General features: G+C 36.1%; 1 protein-coding gene and 1 pseudogene across 1 annotated transcript; both read right to left on the bottom strand.

The window, feature by feature from the left end:
• Window positions 1-4580: 4580 nt before the first annotated feature.
• On the bottom strand, window positions 4581-5551 carry LOC140509011 (olfactory receptor 8G50-like). The gene has a single exon (XM_072616923.1). It carries the CDS (start codon window positions 5511-5513, stop codon window positions 4581-4583), a length of 933 nt encoding a protein of 310 aa, XP_072473024.1. The 5' UTR covers window positions 5514-5551.
• Window positions 5552-13823: 8272 nt separating this feature from the next.
• On the bottom strand, window positions 13824-14777 carry LOC140509010 (olfactory receptor 8G50-like; annotated as a pseudogene).
• Between the last annotated feature and the right edge of the window lie 3673 nt (window positions 14778-18450).

Here is an 18450-nt window from a genome sequence, read left to right as displayed (position 1 = left end):
CAAAATGGGGAGTGGGTGGCTGTTTTCATTTGTCTTTTTATTTCCAGTGACTAACACAGTAAGTTTCATTCAGGAGGGACTCACCATTAAATGTCTGATGTATTGGATTGAACTGATCACAGGAAACAGAAATTTAACTGCTGTGTTGAAGACAAAAATGACTGACTGAATGAGCAAAAATTGTTTATCACAATTATCATTACTTATTGCAATAAATTTTATGATTATTAATAATAATAATAATTACAATTTCCAGTCATGTGAATTCTCTTTGCAAGTGATCCATTCAAATATTCTGAAGACCACATTCTACTTGTAGTGTAGCAATCTGATGGTCTCTTTGAAAGCTTGTATTGATAAATCTATATTGAGAGATATACAGCAGTGTTTCTCAAATATTTGTTCTGAAGACTCTTTTACACTGATAAGTAATGAAACTTTTATTTGGTGAGCTATGTCTATATTTACTGTATCAGAAATTAAAATATTGTTGTATTGTTATGAAAATAGATGTGACTTCATGGAATCCATGAAAACTCATGGAGATTCCCAGGGATAATTATACCACACTTTGAGATGCACTGATTCAAAGCAAAGCACCAGAACTGTTGAAGGGGAAAATTTTCAGTGTTATGTTTAGGGTAAGATCTGTTAGAATGAAAAGTTTACTCTATCTATATTTATTATCTATCTATCTATCTATCTATCTATCTATCTATCTATCTATCTATCTATCTATACATTATATATAGCATCCATATTATGCTATATTACCCTTTTCACATTCAAATATATGTATATTTTAATGTATTTATGTATGTATATTATTTTATGTATTAGGTAATTTCAAGTAGAAAGGTACACCAGGGTTACAAAATGAATTAAGAGAGAGGATAAAAGAACTGAAGTAAAATGAAAATTTTGTACATTTTAAAAACCAATCTAAATAATTGTGTTCATCCTTCATTGCTGAAGAAGACCATGCCATCAGAGAAATGATGACATGACTTGTGTTTGACTTTGTTCTGAGTGAGGTTGTGCAGGTCACCAGCCTCATTTCTCCTCCAGAGCCATGTGAATCAAGTGACCAGATATTCATCAGGATGACTGGAGATGACTCAGGATACACTGGGAGACCTTGGGCCTGTTAGGCCTAGGTCTTTGCAGGTTCTCACTTAGGGTGAGGCAACACCCATTCATTGAACAGGCCTATTTAACAAGCAGGCAAGGCATGGCCTCTTCAATGAAGTCAAGAAAAAGAAAGACATCAGGCTGGGTGAGCAACGGCAACAGTTACTACTGATAATCACTCTAAAGCTAAAGGAGATTCAGAGGAGTCCTTAGGCAGGGGTCCAGTGGAGTCTCAGTTTCAGAGTGCAGTATGTTTAAGGTTTTGGGATAGGACAGGACAAGACAGGACAGGAGGACAGGATAGGACAGGACAGGAGCCAGTAAAACCCAAACCAACTGGATAACTTTTGACTATCCAAATTTGCCTTCTTTTGGAGAGGAGAAGGAAGGGGAGGGGGAGAGGAAGAGTTGAGTTACCCAGCTAGATGGGTCCCCATTCAGCCAGCAATTTCTGGATGAATATCTCTCTACATGCAGAACTGCAAATCAAAGACAACTTTTGTTTCTCAAAGAAATAGGAAGCAATTCAAAGATATATCTTTGAGTGTAAAGCATAACATAGCATAACATAGTTTTAAGGACTCCAAGATAAAGCCCCCACTAGATGCAAATCACTAAAACAAACAAATGAAATAACTTGTTACATTCTCAGAACCAACAGATTTTGGAATACACATTATTTTCTCTACCTTTCTGTAAGCACATACACAATGAACGTTAATCTATGGTTTATGACCTAGCTTTCTAGGTGTAGTATTCTATGTAATTTCAACTAAAACTGTAAATTTGAGACCTTAGCATCATGTTTCCCTAATTTCCCCATATTGATCTTTTCATATGGTTATTAATACCCTAATATTACCTGATAATCGTGTATCACAAGCTCTTCTATTACTTATCACATTGAAAAAATTAGACAAAATATAACTCAAGAAGAGGTAATGTGATTGGATTTATCAACATAACCAAAAAATTGAAATTACTTATAGAGAAATTAGGAAAACAGTTCCAAAATTCATCAAGCTTTGGAATCATCTTCTGCTACCCTCAGGCAAGAGAGGATGAAGAAAGAAAGGGATACTATACTTCAGTATTTCTTATCTATTCTCCCAAGTGAAAAGTCAGCCATCACCCTCTCCTCCTGGTCCTTGACAGTAGAGACAGTGGCAGGGGGTAGGGCTTAGGAAGCTGCCCCAAAAACTGCTGACAAAATTCAGATCCCTGGTATCTAATCTCCCATACTAGATACCACTTATTCTCCTCCTTATATAAAGAGCACACCATTACCACATTCATTATCTTCTGATCTTGCTCCAACCATGTGTGTATTTGTCACATCACCTATCCCCAGCTCGCTCTCCTGAGGCAGTACTTGACTCAAAACTTATGACAGCATTAATCCCTTCCACTAATGTAGATGCAGTTTTGGTTATTATTTAAGATACTATAGCAAGAGCCAAATCTTGGTCTTCTCACAGTTTAACCTTGAGTGAAGCATTACACACACGTAGACAATGAAAACAGATAGTCCAGACTATAATGGCAGTGAGGTGTACATTGTGGAAATTGTCAAGATAGAATTCTTAATAACTTTATTAACCACATTGACCTGCTTGAGTTTCCTTACTCTCCAGAGGAGGCTGAACTGACCTGGGAATCAGAATCAGTCAATCAAGAGGCAAACTGAGCATCCCTCAACCTGGAAATACCTAAAATCCTTGCAAATGCACTTGCTGAAACTAGAAATCCCTCCAGCATACCAAAACAAACTGATAAGCAATATGCTAGGGACATTCAGAGCTCCCTGACCCTTCTTCCAAAATCCAAATTTTAAGTTAAATTTTCTTCAGAAGGACCATCATTAGTGATAATGAAATTGCATTGACTCTCCTAACACAAGTCAGACCCCACCCAAAACTTGTCAAGGATTAATCTAAAGTAGGGAAGCCCTTTGTGTTCTTGAAACTTAGGTAGAGAGTTCTTGAAACTTTGTCTAGAGAGCCAAATACTAGAAGTAGCCAGGTAGTGATCTGGTATAGAGATATTTTCTCCATCTGGGGGTAAAATGATAAATGACATCAGCTTTTCTGGAAGGGTATATAAACTGTGAAACCTAACCCCAAAGGGAGCTCAGTTTTGACTGTATGTCTATACATATGCACTGTCCGCTTTGACATAAATAAACACTCATAGCATCTAATCCTGTTTTTCTTTCTTTCAATAATCTATGGAAGTTCACAGCTTAGAAGGAAGACATACATGAAACCTAAACTACAACTTTTTAACTTCAGGGCCTTGAATTCTGTTCTGTAATTAAACTTTCAGTTTTCATGTCTATCTCTATTTTTCATGAACACTTCTCATGCAAAAAATAACATTTTTTAAAGAAAAGAAATAAAAAGAAGAGAGGATCAAAATCAGCAAACCCAATCAATGCAATGAAAAATTTCAGAAAATATCCTCCATTTTCCACACCTGTTTCATTGTCAGCTTTAAAACGTCAAAGAATTCTGCTTCACAATGCATGTTCTTGTAGCTGCATTTGGTGCTGAGTGATAGAAAATCTCAGTTTATCCCAGGGCAAGAATAAAATCATGATGTCTATCTGTATTTCAGAAACAATTCTCCTTACCTATATGAAGTTATATGTTATGGTATGACAGAACGGATCCTTAATATCTTCACACATTCATTCATATTTAAGGTTTTAGTTCCATTTCAATTTTATCTCCATTCAATTCTTTTGTCTAGATGACTACATGGTGTGGTGGAGAAGAAAAAAGGTTAAGAATTAAGAGACTTGGATTTAACACTTGGTTTTGCTCTGGGTCTGTTCTGTGATTATTAGCAAGTCATTTATCCTTTTGTAGGCATAGTTTCTTCAGCTGAAAAACAGTACATTGAATTTGTAAATCATTACACCATCTTCTAATCTTGTCATTCTCAGTAACATTCTTCTAGTGAAACTTTAGAGATTTAACTACTACCTATAGGAATCATTGACCCATAGAGGAACATCTGACAAAAATGCATTTATATACAGATATTTTAAAATAGCAAAGCCAACTCTTTAAATATCAGGAGCAGGTCAGTTCATGGTTGAATTCTACAAACTATCTGGAGTACAAGTCAGAGAGGTAATAGATGGATAAGTGTGGGAAACAAGATATAACCTACTGGTCTGAAAAATGACATCAAAGTATCTCTGAGGTAGGCTTCTAATAAACTATAGTTGGAAGACAGTATTTGATTTGTAGAAAACTCACTTTCACTCTCAGTGTCTAATTTTCTGTCTCTCTGTCTCTGTCTCTTTTTCTCTCTTTCTCTCTGTGTCTCTCTCCCCTCTCCCCCCCTCTCTCTGTCTCTATCTCTCTCCTTTCCCTATACTTTGCTCCATAACATAACAACATCCACTTAACCCATAACCCAATATTCTAATGTTTCTCTTTTCACCAGAATGTTCTTTCTATGGCTTTATTCAAGGCAATTTTGACATCTTTATTTCTGAGACTGTAGATTAGGGGATTTAGCATGGGCACAATGATAGTGTAAAACACAGAGGACACTTTTCCCTGATCCATGGAGCTGACTGAAGATGGCTGCAGGTACATGAATGAAAGGGAGCCAAAGAAGACACCTACTGCTACCATGTGGGAGCTGCAGGTCCTGAAGGCTTTTGATCTGCCTGCAGTGGACTGAATTTTTAAAATGCTAGCAATGATAAAAACATAAGAGCAAATAATGGTTAATGTTGGGAAAAAGATATTCAATGTACTAAATGACAGAAGTACCACTTCATTGACATAAGTGCTAGAACAAGCAAGTTTTAAAAGTGGAAGGAGATCACAGAAGTAGTGATTAATCTCATTTTCCTTGCAGAAGAGCACTCTAAGCAAACAACCTGTGTGAGCTGTGGCCCCAGTGAAGCCCAATACATACACCCCACCCACCAACCATGAGCATACTTGATGAGACATGATAAGGTGATAACGAAGGGGATGGCATATAACAACATAGCGGTCATATGCCATCAAAGCCAACATCTGACATTCAGAATTGGCAAAAAAGGAAAAAAAATAGAATTGAGTTGTACACTCATGGTAGGAAATGGTGTTCTTGTCTGATATAAAGTTCATTAGCATTTTAGGGATGATGACAGTTGATTGACAGAGATCAATAAAGGACAAATTACAGAGGAAATAATACATTGGGTTATGAAGATGAGAACTCAGCCCAATAAGGATAATCATGCCCAGGTTTCCCATCACAGTGAATACATAAATCACTAGGAAGAGGAAGAAGAGTGGCAGCTGGAGCTCAGGCTGGTCTGTCAGCCCTATGAGGATGAACTCAGTCACTAGTGAATAATTTCCTTTCTCCATTCTTTTTGAGTATGGAATAAGAATCTGTATACAAGAGTAAAAAATGGAGAGACTTCATTATTACAAGTCTAAAATGATGCTACAAATAGAACACTAAAATTATAATTTAAATTCTTTTGATTGTTTTGACTCAAGCTTTTTTTCCTACCACAAACTAAAGACTGTCACTTTTACAAGAATGAGACATGTAAAACATTCTGTTGGAAAGATATATGCTTGAACTCTCTTTCTTACATACAATAATCATAATATTTTTGTTCATATAACTATTTTGAAAGATGTTTGTTCACAACCTCAAATTGATATAACAATATTTAAGTATATAATGAATATACAAAATCTTAAAGAATATTGATGCTTAAGTTCTCATGTCCAGTAAGAATAAGATACCTATCTCAAAAGTAACTGTCTGCTGAGAGTAATGCGTTGCACTTCTAAGGTTTTTGTGATGGTCTCTCCCCAGCCCAGTGGACTTTGAACTGTCCAACAAGTAACTTTGGAAGCTGCAGTCTTGGAAACTATGGTCTCTTGTCTCCATTTTCAAGAGAAGGAAAAGGTGTCTCAGAGAGTTCAATCACTGACAAAGGCTCATGATTTGAAAGTTATGTGCTGAGAAGGAAATTTGGTTGTCATCTGTGGGAGTTCTTAGACTCTCAAGACATTTTGTTACTAAAATCTCAGATTACTATGATGGCCCATCAGACAACTGATGTAGACTTCTCAAAATAAATTTTGCAAAATATTTGTCAAAACCGTAATATAGAAAACATGAAGTAATATGGACTGGACAAAAGGGTGATTTCATGGATTTTAAATGGGTGGAATGATTTGCAAAGAGTTGGCATAAATGATTCAATATCAAGTTGAAAGTATATCTTAAGTTTAGTGCATTAGAGATTTGTGCTCAATCTTTTGGTATTGAACATGGTGGATAAAAGCATATCTCCTCTGCCAATTCAGTGGACCCTGGGAGTTTGGTGCTACTATTATCCACATTTTATAGGTGGGATACAGGGTTCTGGTCATGGTCCTATGGTAGAGAAGAGCACTGTGACCATACCTTTCTTAGGATCATACCACTTTGGAAGAACTAAGGGCTTGCAGACCTTCCAGAACTAACTCTGAAAAAGCACTGGTAGGAATGGAAGGATAATGTTTTGGAGAATTGTGAGGGAATATCCAAATCACTACAGCTCTCATTGAATGTCCAATTATAAGTCAGCCCAGGCCTCTATTGCTCATTGTTTAGGTTTTCATGGCTTAATATGAATGTAAATAGCAACTGTTTTCTATTTTGTCAGGAAAATTTGAGGGTCTTTCCACTCCCAAATTCAAATTTTTGTGATGGTAAATTAAACCATCATTTGTCATCATTCTAACTTATCCTTTGGTCATGGAATGAGTCCCTCAGACAAACTGAAGCAAGGGAAATTGTCTTAATTTATGAAAGCCAAGGTCATCTACTGTATGAATTTTGTGTTAACCATTTCACTTTGAGGCATTTGCAGGAAAGAATGAAGCTTCAGGCTTTGCAGAAATCTGGCTCACTTCAATCCAATTTGCTTATCTGTTCAGAAATCACTCTTTTGATATCTTTCACCCTCTTTTAAACCAAAAAATGAACACAGCAATAACAACACACGCTGTGTTTTAGAACATGAGACTAAGATTGGAGACATAAATAATTCCCAGTTTAACAAACACATAATCTAAAAATATCATAATAAGTTAGGACCATGGGATTAATCTAAAACGACATAATTTAATAAAGATAATTGTAAAACCTTGTATGACAGTTAAAAGAATCAGTTCTAAAAGTATAAAAAATATAGAGGCAAATTTAGAAGACAGTTTGTCAGAGATCAAGGATTTTAGTAGACTACAAATTCAACATAACTGAGCAATCTAAAGTCGTAGCAAAAAAAAAAAAAGTTATGGTACCTGGCATTCCATAAAGAGAGGTATGGTTTCCAGGAATAAGTGAAAGTTCTACTGCACATTACGTTTGGCAAACCCCATGCAAGGTTGTCTGGTTCTTTCCCATAATGGAGGAAGGATATTGACAAGGTAGAGAATATGCAGAAAAAAGCAATAAGGGCCATAAATGATCTTGAGCACATGTCATATAAGGATAATTTGAATGCCTTGTGAAAATGTAACAAGAAGAAGTGAAGAATTAGATGGAAATGATAATCATTTCCTAGCATTTTAAAGGTTATGTTTAGAAGGAATTATCTGCAGATGTTTGTCTCACAAAAGGAAGATCCAAGAGTAATGTGTAAAATTGAAAAACAGCAAATTTTGGCTTGATATGAGGATAAAATCTATAACAATTTTCCATAACCTAGAGGGAATTGTATTGCCATGATAGTGTGTTACTCTTAAATTTTAATCTTCAAGCTGGATTACTATCACTGCTACATTTGTATTGAAGGGAGGTTATGGGATAGAGTTTGAACTAGATGAAATGTCCCTTCCAGTTTCAAAAATGCTGTAGTTCTATAATTCTGAGGTGGAGTTCTTCATACATCCAAAAAACTTTTCCTATTTTTAAAGCCACTAATATTTGCAGCCTCATGATATCATCAGTGATGGGTTTAGTTAATGTGCAAACATCATTTCTGTTGCAAAGTCTTGAGTTTTTATTAATCCTTATTTAGAAGAAAAAATAATGTCAAATTAACCAACTACTTACCCTCTAGTTTTGGATGTTAAATATTCTTGATCCAAAATATATGACTTCTATTAAAGTTATCATACTCATGTTTGGAGCCTTCTCATCGTGGTTAATGATGGCAGGAATTAGGACATAGAACTCAGTCTCTGTAAAGCTTGAGAAATTGATTTGATCTAAAGATTATTATTTCTAATTGTTACTTTAGCTTAATTTTTCCTAATTGTGACTTTAATCAGTGTCCTCTTCAGCTATAGCTAAAGAAATGATGTTCATTGATGTCAACAGACCTCCTGATGATGTAACTTAAGGCTTTTATGGTTGTTCATAAGATAATTGGAACCTCATTAGTAATACCCAGACAAAGGTTTCCATTGGGATTCACCTTAAAAGTAATTCCCCTTTTCTGGTAGGAAATCATTAATATTTTTCTCTGCTTCTTACTTCTTTCACTTTCATTAACTCCCTGTGTACACAATAAACTGCTTAAAATATGATCCCACCAGGCACAGGAATTTGAGCACCTTGAATGAATTTATTTGTGTTGATGGTTGGGAGACTTGTGATAGCATCTGGAGTGTAAACGATCCACATGGTTGAAGTTGTCTGAAATCAGAGGTCATGGGGTCATGGTAGCTGAAGAAATATGACAACTGGGTAGCCTGAATGGTCAGGGAAGGGATGAGAAGGGGTAGAAAAAGTGTGAAAATCAGATTCTGAACTTATTGAAAAAGGGGCAAATTGAAACAGAGGTCCATGGTTGATAATGAGAAGAGTATCAATAGCATAATTGGTCCATAATAGGGATAGATAAAATGTATAAAGTGGCAAAGCCAAGTAAAGTTTCTGTTACCTCTTCTTGATCCTGAGCATAAGAGTGCATGTGAAGAATCTTGTATAGCCTAAAATTGATTGCTCAGAGATGTCATTTCTTCAGAAGTAAGCTAGGATTCAGTGATCACTATGAAATGGAAGAAATATGAAAAGAAAATTTTTGGATAAGAGAAGTTCATTGATAATAGATGAGTTTTGAGGTACACAGTGGAAAAGGATGAGTTGTGATAAGTTACAGCTAGGTTAACAGTGTTGACCAACACTTTCTTAACTGTAGATCTCTCTTGTGTGTGTGTGTGTGTGTGTGTGTGTGTGTGTGCATGTATGTGCATGTGTGTGCATTTCTCTTTGGTGTCTAATAGATTGGTCTTCCACCCAAGAAGCATATCCTATGACGTTTTTCCTCCATATGAACCATGTTAGAGAGCTGTGTTTCTCAAGGTACCTTGGAGTATACATCAGCTTTTTTTCTAAGCAAAGGACCAAGTAGGCTAAATGGTAAATCTTGCTACCAAAAAGTGTGTACCTCCTGCACTTCAGAACCCTGGATAAAGCTCTGGTGCCCTTTTGTTAGTATAAACTTGAGTGTTCTTGTCTATCCTTGACTAGGTAGAAGACTGTTAGATATAAATCTGAAAGAACTGTGGAAAGTTCCTCATAAGAACATAAATAGAGATAAGAAAAAAATAGAAATTTTAAGGCATTGTTCTAATCATAGCACAAAAATAACAATAGCTTGCTTTTTTATGATGAGAGTCAACAGTGGCACTCATTATTGCATACCTCAAGCCTGACTGTTGAAGGGGAGGCCTTATAACCAATTGTTGGCGATATTATAGTGCTGATTTTTACTTCAGTGATTTGGCCAGCTCTCTTAAAATTTTCCATCTGCTACTTTCAGAGCTTGGCTGGTAGCAAACAGAAATCAGAGAATATATATAGAATTGAGAATATATCAGACAATACAGAGAAAAAAAATGATCTCTCCCCTTTGGAGCCAGTTATCCAATCTCACCTAAGAGACAGCCCCAGATCTCACTAAGCAGGACATTCCCTGATGTCTCAAGGACGGTATGCTAGGCTTGGGGACATGATTAAGGTACAGGCTTACTTTACTTCAGCTTCCTTCCAGAGTCCTTGTCTATCTTTAGGTATGTCACCCTAAAGAGAATTTGTAGCTGTGTTTTCTCTAAGACCTGGATCTCTTCTCTCCCAAACTCTTATCAACTTGACCACATAGCCCCTTTCTTCCCTCCCCTGGACTACACTAAGTAGTGAATCACTACAAGGGTGGGGTCTTGAGGCCCTAGTGATTAAATTTTACCATAGCATTTTTGTAAATTCATATGTTACCTAAATTGAGAAGATATCCAGTATGCATACTGTGCAAAGTACTGTGCTGAGGAGAGAAATGAATGACTGAGTGAATAAAAAAGTACTTTTCAAATGAATACTATGTACCAGTACTACATGCTAAATTTGGGGGCCACAAATACGTAAAGCAAGGGACACCTTCATCTTTTAGTGTAAAACATGACAAGACATAACACAGATTTTTAATGACTTTAGGATGAGACCCCAATAGCTGAAAATCACTAAAACAAACAGATGAAATAACTTGCTACTTTCTCAGAACATTTAGAACACACTTACTACTTTCTTTACCTTTCTGTGAGCACATACAAAATAAACTTTAATCTATGGTTTATGACCTAGTTTCCTAGGTTAGTATTCTATTTAATTTCAACTAACACTATAAATTTGAGACATAAACTTCATCTTTCTTTATCATATTTCCCTAATTTCCACATATTGATCTTTTCATGGGGTTCAATACCCTAATATTATCTGATAATCATGTATCACAAGTTTTTCAATTACTCCTATTGAAAAATTAGACAACACATCACTCAAGAGCAGGTATTCTGATGAGATTTATCTAGACAACCAACTAATTCAAATTCTTTATGGACAAATTTGCAAAGCAGTTCCAAAATGAATCAAGCTTTGGAATCAACTTCTGCCATCCTCAGGTAAAAGAAGATGAGGAAAGAATGGGATACTATACTTCAGTATTTGTCAATCTATTCTCCCAATTGAAAAATCAGCCATCACCCTGTCATCCTCGTCCTTGAGAGTAGAGACAGTGGCAGAGGTTGGGGCTTAGGATACTGCCCCAGAGGGGGCTGATAACACTTAGCTCTCTGGTATCAAATCTCCCATACTAGCTCCCATTCTGTCTTTTCCTTATACAAAATACATACCATTACCATATTCAATATCTTCTGATCTTGCTCCAATCATGTGTGAATTTGTCACATCATCTGTCCCCCAGCTCACACTCCTGAGATCTTACTTGATTAAGAACCTATGACAGTCTTAATCCTTTCCACTAATGTAGACTTAGTTGTGGTTACTACCTTAGCAAGAGCCAAATCTTGTTCTTCTCACAGTTAAACCTCGAGTGAAACATTACACATAAATGTAGACAACATTCATGAAAATAGATAGCCTCGAGTATAATGGCGTGAGGTGTACATTGTGGAAATTGTGAAAATAAAATGGTAAATGACTTCATTGAGCACCTTGATCTGCTTGAGCTTCTTTACTCTCTAGAGGAGGCTGAACTGACCAGGGAATCAGAATCAGCCAGTCAGGAGGCAAACTGAGCATCCCTCATCCTCAAAATACCTGAGATCCTTGCAAATTCACTTGCTGAAGCTACAAATCCCTCTAACATACTATACTAAACTGATTATTAATAACCGGTGTCCTGGGGATATTCAGAGCTCCCTGCTCCTTCTTTCAAAATCCTAACTTTAAGTTCAATTTTTCTTCAGAAGGACATTACTAATAATGGAATTGCATTGACTTTCCTAATCCTAGTCAGTCCCCATCCAAAACTTGCAAAGAATTAATCTAAAGTAAGGGAGCCCATTGTGTTCTACTCAAACTTAGGTCTTGAAGTGCCCATGCAATATTCACAGCACCCATGGCAGCTATGAGCATTACGGCACAATTCAGAGTCATGAAATACCACAGACTCTCCACATAGAAGGCAGAACCAAAACATTTATTCAGACCCAAATCCATCACAGCAACAAAAATCTATACATGATAACACTGCAGCGGACAACACCACCCTGAAGCCTGCCCCCTTCTAAGTTCCCACATACCAGGTCCATTACATTCATCACAAGCAGGTTCTCTTAAACAAAAACACAAACAATCACACAATCACTCTCGCCACCCAGGAACCTACATCATTCCTAGTTCTGACTGCTCTCAGGACTAACTTCCTCTCAGCTCTGCTCTAGCTCTGCCTCTTACTGCTCCACCCATTCAGCAAACTCCTCCCACCAGAGGCTCCATGTGACTTAATGGGCCTATTAATGAATAGGAAAGATTTTCCAATTCAAGTTACTACTCCAAGTGGATACAGACTCTTTTGTCTAGAGAGGCAAAGACTGGGAGTGATCAGGTAGAGATGGGAGTGTTCTGGTATAGATATGTTTTCTCTGTCTAGGGGTGAAATGCTAATGAAATGACATCTGCTTCTTTGGAAGGGTATATCAACTATGAAACCTAACCGCAAAGGGAACTCACTTTTGATTAACGCTCAACATACTGTTCCACCCACTTCGAGAGAAATAAACACACATAGAACCTAATCCTGTTTTACTTTCTCAGAACAAACTCTGGAGGTTGAGAGTCTAGAAGAAACACACATATGAAAAGTAATTTACAACTTTTAAACTTCAGGGCCTTGACATCCTTTCTGTAACTAAACTCTTAATTATCAGTTCTAACTCTGCTTCTCTCAGAGCCTTCCCATGTAACAAATAACACTTTTTAAAGAAAAGAAAGAAAAAAAGAAGACAAACGATAGAAATTAGCAAACCTAATCAACACAATGAAAAATTTCCAAGAATATCCACCATTTTCCACACCTTTGGCGTGGTCAGCTTTAAAATGTCCAGTTTAGCAGAATTCTGCCTCGTCATTCATGCTCTTGTAACTGCTATTGGTGTTGAGCTTTAGAAAATCTCAGCGTTTCCCAGGGCAAGGAGCAAAACACAGTGCCTTTTTCTCAGAAACACTTCTTACCTGTATGAGGACATCTATTATAGTGTTACAGGATAAATCCTTAACAACTTCTTTACAAATATGTTCACATTTAAGATTATAAGCGCGCATTTTCTTCCATTCAATTCCTTTGTCTAGATCACTACAATGATATATTGGAGAAGAAAAAATCAAGCCACTTGGATTGAAGGCATGGTTTTACTCTTAACTTGTTCTATGATTATTAGCAAATCTTTTATCCTTTTTTGGATGTTGTTTCTTTAGCTGAAAAACAATGGTTTGAGTTTGTAAATCATTAAATTCTCCTCTAGTCTTAGCATTCTCAGTAACATTCATCTTGTGAAACCTTGGAGATTTAACTCCTAGTGGCAGGAACCATTGGTCCACAGAGGGGACATCTGGGAAAAGTGCATTTATACACAGATATTTAAAATAGCAAGGTCAACTCTTCAGTGAGATGTAGGCTACTGGTTTGAGAAATATTCCCAAAGTAGCTCTGAGTTGGCCTTCTGATGAATCAAAGGTGTGGGGCACAGTATCTGCTTTACATAATTAACTTCTCTCTCTCTCTCTCTCTCTCTCTCTCTCTCTCTCTCTCTCTCTCTCTCTCTCTCCCTGTCCATCTCTCTCTTTCTTTTTTCTTTCCCTTTCTCTTCATCCTTCTGTTCAGTATCCACTAAACTCATCAGTCCGTTATACTAATATTTTGCCTTTCACTAGAATATTCTTTTTTCTATCACTTTCCTCAATACAATCTTGACATCTTTATTTCTCAGACTGTAGATTAAGGGGGTTAGCATGGGCACAATAAGTGTAAAACACAGAGGACACTTTCCCCTCATCCATGGAGCCAAATGAAGATGGTTTCAGGTTCATGAATGTAAGGGAGCCAAAGAAGATACCAACTGCTGCAATATGGGAGCTGCAGGTACTAAAGACTTTTGATCTGCCTTCAGTGGATTGAATTTTTAAAATGCTAGCAATGATCAAAGCAGAAGAGCAAATAATTGTCAAGTACTGGGTAAAAGATATTAACTACGTTGGAGGCCACAGTCACCACTTCATTGACATACGTACTAGAATAGGAGAGCTTCAAGAGTGGAAGAAGATCACAGAAGTAACGATTACTGATATTTTTCTTACAGAAAAGGATTTTAAGCATAAAACTTGTGTGAGCTGTAACTCCAACCAGGCCCAATGCATGCACCCCACTCACCAACCATGAGCATACCTGATAGGACATAATGAGACTATAATGAACGGGATGGCATATAGCAATATAGCAGCCATGTGCCATCACAGCCAACATTTGGCATTCAGAAATGGCAAAAAAGACAACAAAATAGAACTCAGTCACGCAGACTGAATAAGAGATGGTGTTCTTCTCTGACACAAAACTCACTAGCATTTTGGGAGTGATAAGCGTTGACTAACAGAGATCAATGAAGGATAAATTGAGGAGGAAATAGTGCATTGGGTTGTGAAGATGAGAACTCAGCTCAATAAGTAAATCATGTTCAGGTTCCCCATCACAGTGACAACATAAATTCCTAGGAACAGGAAGAAGAGTGGCATCTGGAGCTCATGTGATCTGTCAACCCTGTGATGATGAACTCAGTCACTAGTGAATAATTTCTTTTCTCCATTCTTTTTGAGTGTAGAGTTAGAAGAGACAACAATCTGTTGACAGGAGGGAAAAACTGGGTCCTAATCATTGCCAGTCTTCGGTGAAAACTCAGAATGAACAGTGATGTTATAACAAATTCTTTTGATTCTTTTGTCTCTGTCTATTTTCCTATCATAAACTGAAGACTATCAGCCTCACAGAAATGCAAGGTATATAAACCAGACTGTTAGAAAGAGCCACGCTGAAATTTTTCTCCTCCATATGGTAATAATAATTTTGATTCATATAAATATTTAGTTTCAAAAGCATTTGTTCAGAAAATAAAATTTATACAAAAATACTTAAGTATGTATTACATATATTAAAATATTAAAAAAAAACTTTGAGGGTCATTATGAGTAAATGATCATGTAATCTAGTATATGATAAACCCAAGGATCCAAATTTTTGGAAGAAAAACTCATTATGTGTCAAAAACTGCTGGGGAAACTGGAAAAGAGCATGACAGAAACTAGTTTTAGGCCAGTGGGTACATTATATAGAAATAAAGGGTGATATCATAAGCACTATAAGAGAGCATGGAATAGTTTATCTGTCAGATTTATAGGTAAGCAAAAAATAGAACCCACAAAGATATAGAGGGCATTATAAAACATAGAATAGATAATTTTAATTATTATAAAGTTTAAAAGATTTTGCAGAAGCAGAACCAATGCAACCAAAATTATGAGGAAACAGAAAACTGGGGGAAAATTTTGCAGCAAGTATCTCTGATAAGGGACTCATTTCTCAAATATTTAGAAATTGAACCAAATTTATAAAAATACAAGTAATTTCCCAATTATTCATTAATTGGATAGAACCAGGAAGTTTTCAGAAGAAGAAATTAAAACACAGTTATATAAAAATGCTCTAAATCACTATTGATTAGAGAAGTGCAAACTAAAGTAAATCTGAGGAGATATATCACACCTATCAGACTGGTTAACATGACTAAAAAAAAATGGAAAATGTCAGATGTTGGTGGGGATGTAGGAAAACTGGGAACTTCATGAATTATTGTTGGAGTTGTGAATTGATCAAACAATTCTGGAGAGCAATTTGGAACTATGATAAAAGTGCTGTAAAACTGTGCATACCCTTTTGGTCCAGCAATACCACTCCTAGGTAAATATCCCAAAGATATACAAAAATGGAGAAGAAAGATCTATTTGAACAAACATATTTATAGCAGCTCTTTTTTGTGGTGATTAAAAATTAGAAATAGAAGAGATGTATATCAATAGCGAAATGGCTAAACAAACTTTGGTATATGATTTTGTAATAGAATATTAATAGGTATGAGAAATGAGAAGCAGAACGATTTAATAAAAACCTGGAAAGAGTTACATGGACTAATGCTTAGTGAAGTGAACAGAGCCAGGAGAATGTTATACACAGGAACAGCAATATTATTTGATGAAGAATTGTGAATGGCAGCTATTCTAGCAGTACAATGAACCAAGAAAAATCCAAAGGACTAATGAAGCATCTGCCTCCAGAGAAAGAAGTGAAACTATTTGCATATAGTCTGAAGCATGCTATTTTTCATTTTCTTAAATATTTTTCTTTTATTTGAGTGTTCTTATACAAAATGACTAATATGGAAACGCTTCATAAAATTACACGTGTATAACCTATATCTGATTGCTTACTAGCTCAAGGAAGGGCATAGAGCTGTTGGGAGGTAGAGATAGAATTTGGAACTCAAAACTTTAAATAAAAATATGTTTTCTAATCCTTTTTCATGTTGGTAGGAATTAGGGCACAGAAATTCATCTCTGAAATGCTCTGGAAATTGATTTAATCTGAAGACGTTCATTTCTGATTATGACAATATTCAGAGTTTCCTCTTCAGCTGTAGGTAAGGAAACAACATTTACTCATGTCTACAAAGTTCTTGCTGATATGTCTTAAGGGTTTTATGTTTGTTGAGAAAATTTCTGGGGCTTCATTAGTAATACACACAGAAGGTCTCACAGGAACTTATCTCACAAGGGATTCCCTTTTTCTGAGAAGTCATTACTGTTTTCTTTGATTTCTAATTCCTGCCCTCTACATGCATAGTTATCTTCTCAGACTTTGATGCCAGTACTTTGCTGAGGAATATTGTCATCTGTGACTGATTCATCTGAGTTGAGGGTTTGAAGGTTTGGGGAAGTTGTTGAAAGCATGACCACTCTTTCTTATTGTTTAAGTACACTGAATTCAGATGTTATTGTAGTCGAAGTAGTTGGACAACAACAGGCCTGGGAGTTCACAGAAAGGATAAGAAGGGGTAGAAAAGAAGTATATTAATTAGTTACTAAACTTAATGGAGAAAAGATAAAGTGAACTGGAGGTACATAGTGACATCAAAGAGAATCTAAGTTGTATGGATACCTATTGATAGGGATTGAGTGGTCTTAAGATGGCAAATGCCACTTTGGAGGAACTGAGAACTTACAGGTCTCTCGAGTATACCATCCACTTGACAAAGGACTCAAAAATCAAGTAACTGGCTGGGAAAATGCCCAAGAAATGGAAAGAAATAAGACTATAGAAGGTTATATCAATATATTACAAAGATCATATACTATTACCAGGTGGGATTTACACTAGAAATGACTTATTTAATATTAGTAAAACAATCAGCATAATATTATGACCATATTAATAACATAACCAACAGAACTCACATGGTTATCTCAATAAATGCAGAAAAAAACTTTAGAAAAATAGAGCACCAATTTATATTAAAACACTAGAGAGATTAGGAATAAATGGAACTTTACTTGAAATGATTAGTATGTATTTAAAACCATCAGCAAGCATTATCAGTAATGGAAATAACTAAGACTCTTCGAAATAAGATCAGGAGTGAAGCCATTATCACCACTATTTTTCAACATTTTACCAGAATTCCAGCTCATTGGTTGGTTGTTATCCTCCATCTTCGAAGAGGACCAAAATGACATCACCATGATAAAGTGAAATTTCAGTGTGTCTGACTGTAGCAAGTCAGACCAATATGAGCTCCAAATGTTTTCTAACAGGATGGACACAGATAGTCTGTTTGAATATTTAGGGTGGATATCCCAAATTTGCTCGTCCTGCATTTACTGTGAGCTATCTCAATTCTACTTTGCTCAAAGAGCACTGGACCCTTTCTGATGTGGGCATGCCATGCTGAGTAGTCCTCTGCCAGTGTCTCCCACATTGCACAGTCAAATCCAAAGTTTTTGAGAGAGACTTTAAGAGTGTCCTTGTATTGCTTCTTCTGACTACCATGTGATTGCCTGCCCCATGTAAGTTCTCCATAAAATAGTCCAGCTATAGCAAAAAGAAAAGAAGAAATTTAGGGAATTAGAAAGTCAGTGAGAAAACACAACTATCACTCTTTGTAGATGACATGATTTTCATATGTAGAGAATGAACTAAATAAAAACTTGTTGAAATCGTAAGAACTTAGGAAAGTTGCAGGATATAAAACAAATCCACATAAATCATCAGCATTTCTATATATTACCAACAAAGTCCAGCAACAAGAGACAGAAAGATAAATTCTATTTAAAGTAGCTATTTAAAGTATTTGCAATATAAAATATTTGGAATTCTACCTACCAAGATAAACCCAGGAACTATATGAAAACAATTACAAAACACTTTCACTATAAGTAAAATGAGTTCTAAGCAAT

Source organism: Notamacropus eugenii, chromosome 5 (assembly GCF_028372415.1).
Source record: "Notamacropus eugenii isolate mMacEug1 chromosome 5, mMacEug1.pri_v2, whole genome shotgun sequence".
Classification (NCBI taxonomy): Eukaryota; Metazoa; Chordata; class Mammalia; order Diprotodontia; family Macropodidae; genus Notamacropus; species Notamacropus eugenii.
This window is presented reverse-complemented; position numbering and strand designations above follow the sequence as displayed.

Excerpts from the sequence above, each read along its gene's own strand:
- LOC140509011 (XM_072616923.1), bottom strand. The coding sequence starts at position 5,513 with ATGGAGAAAGGAAATTATTCACTAGTGACTGAGTTCATCCTCATAGGG.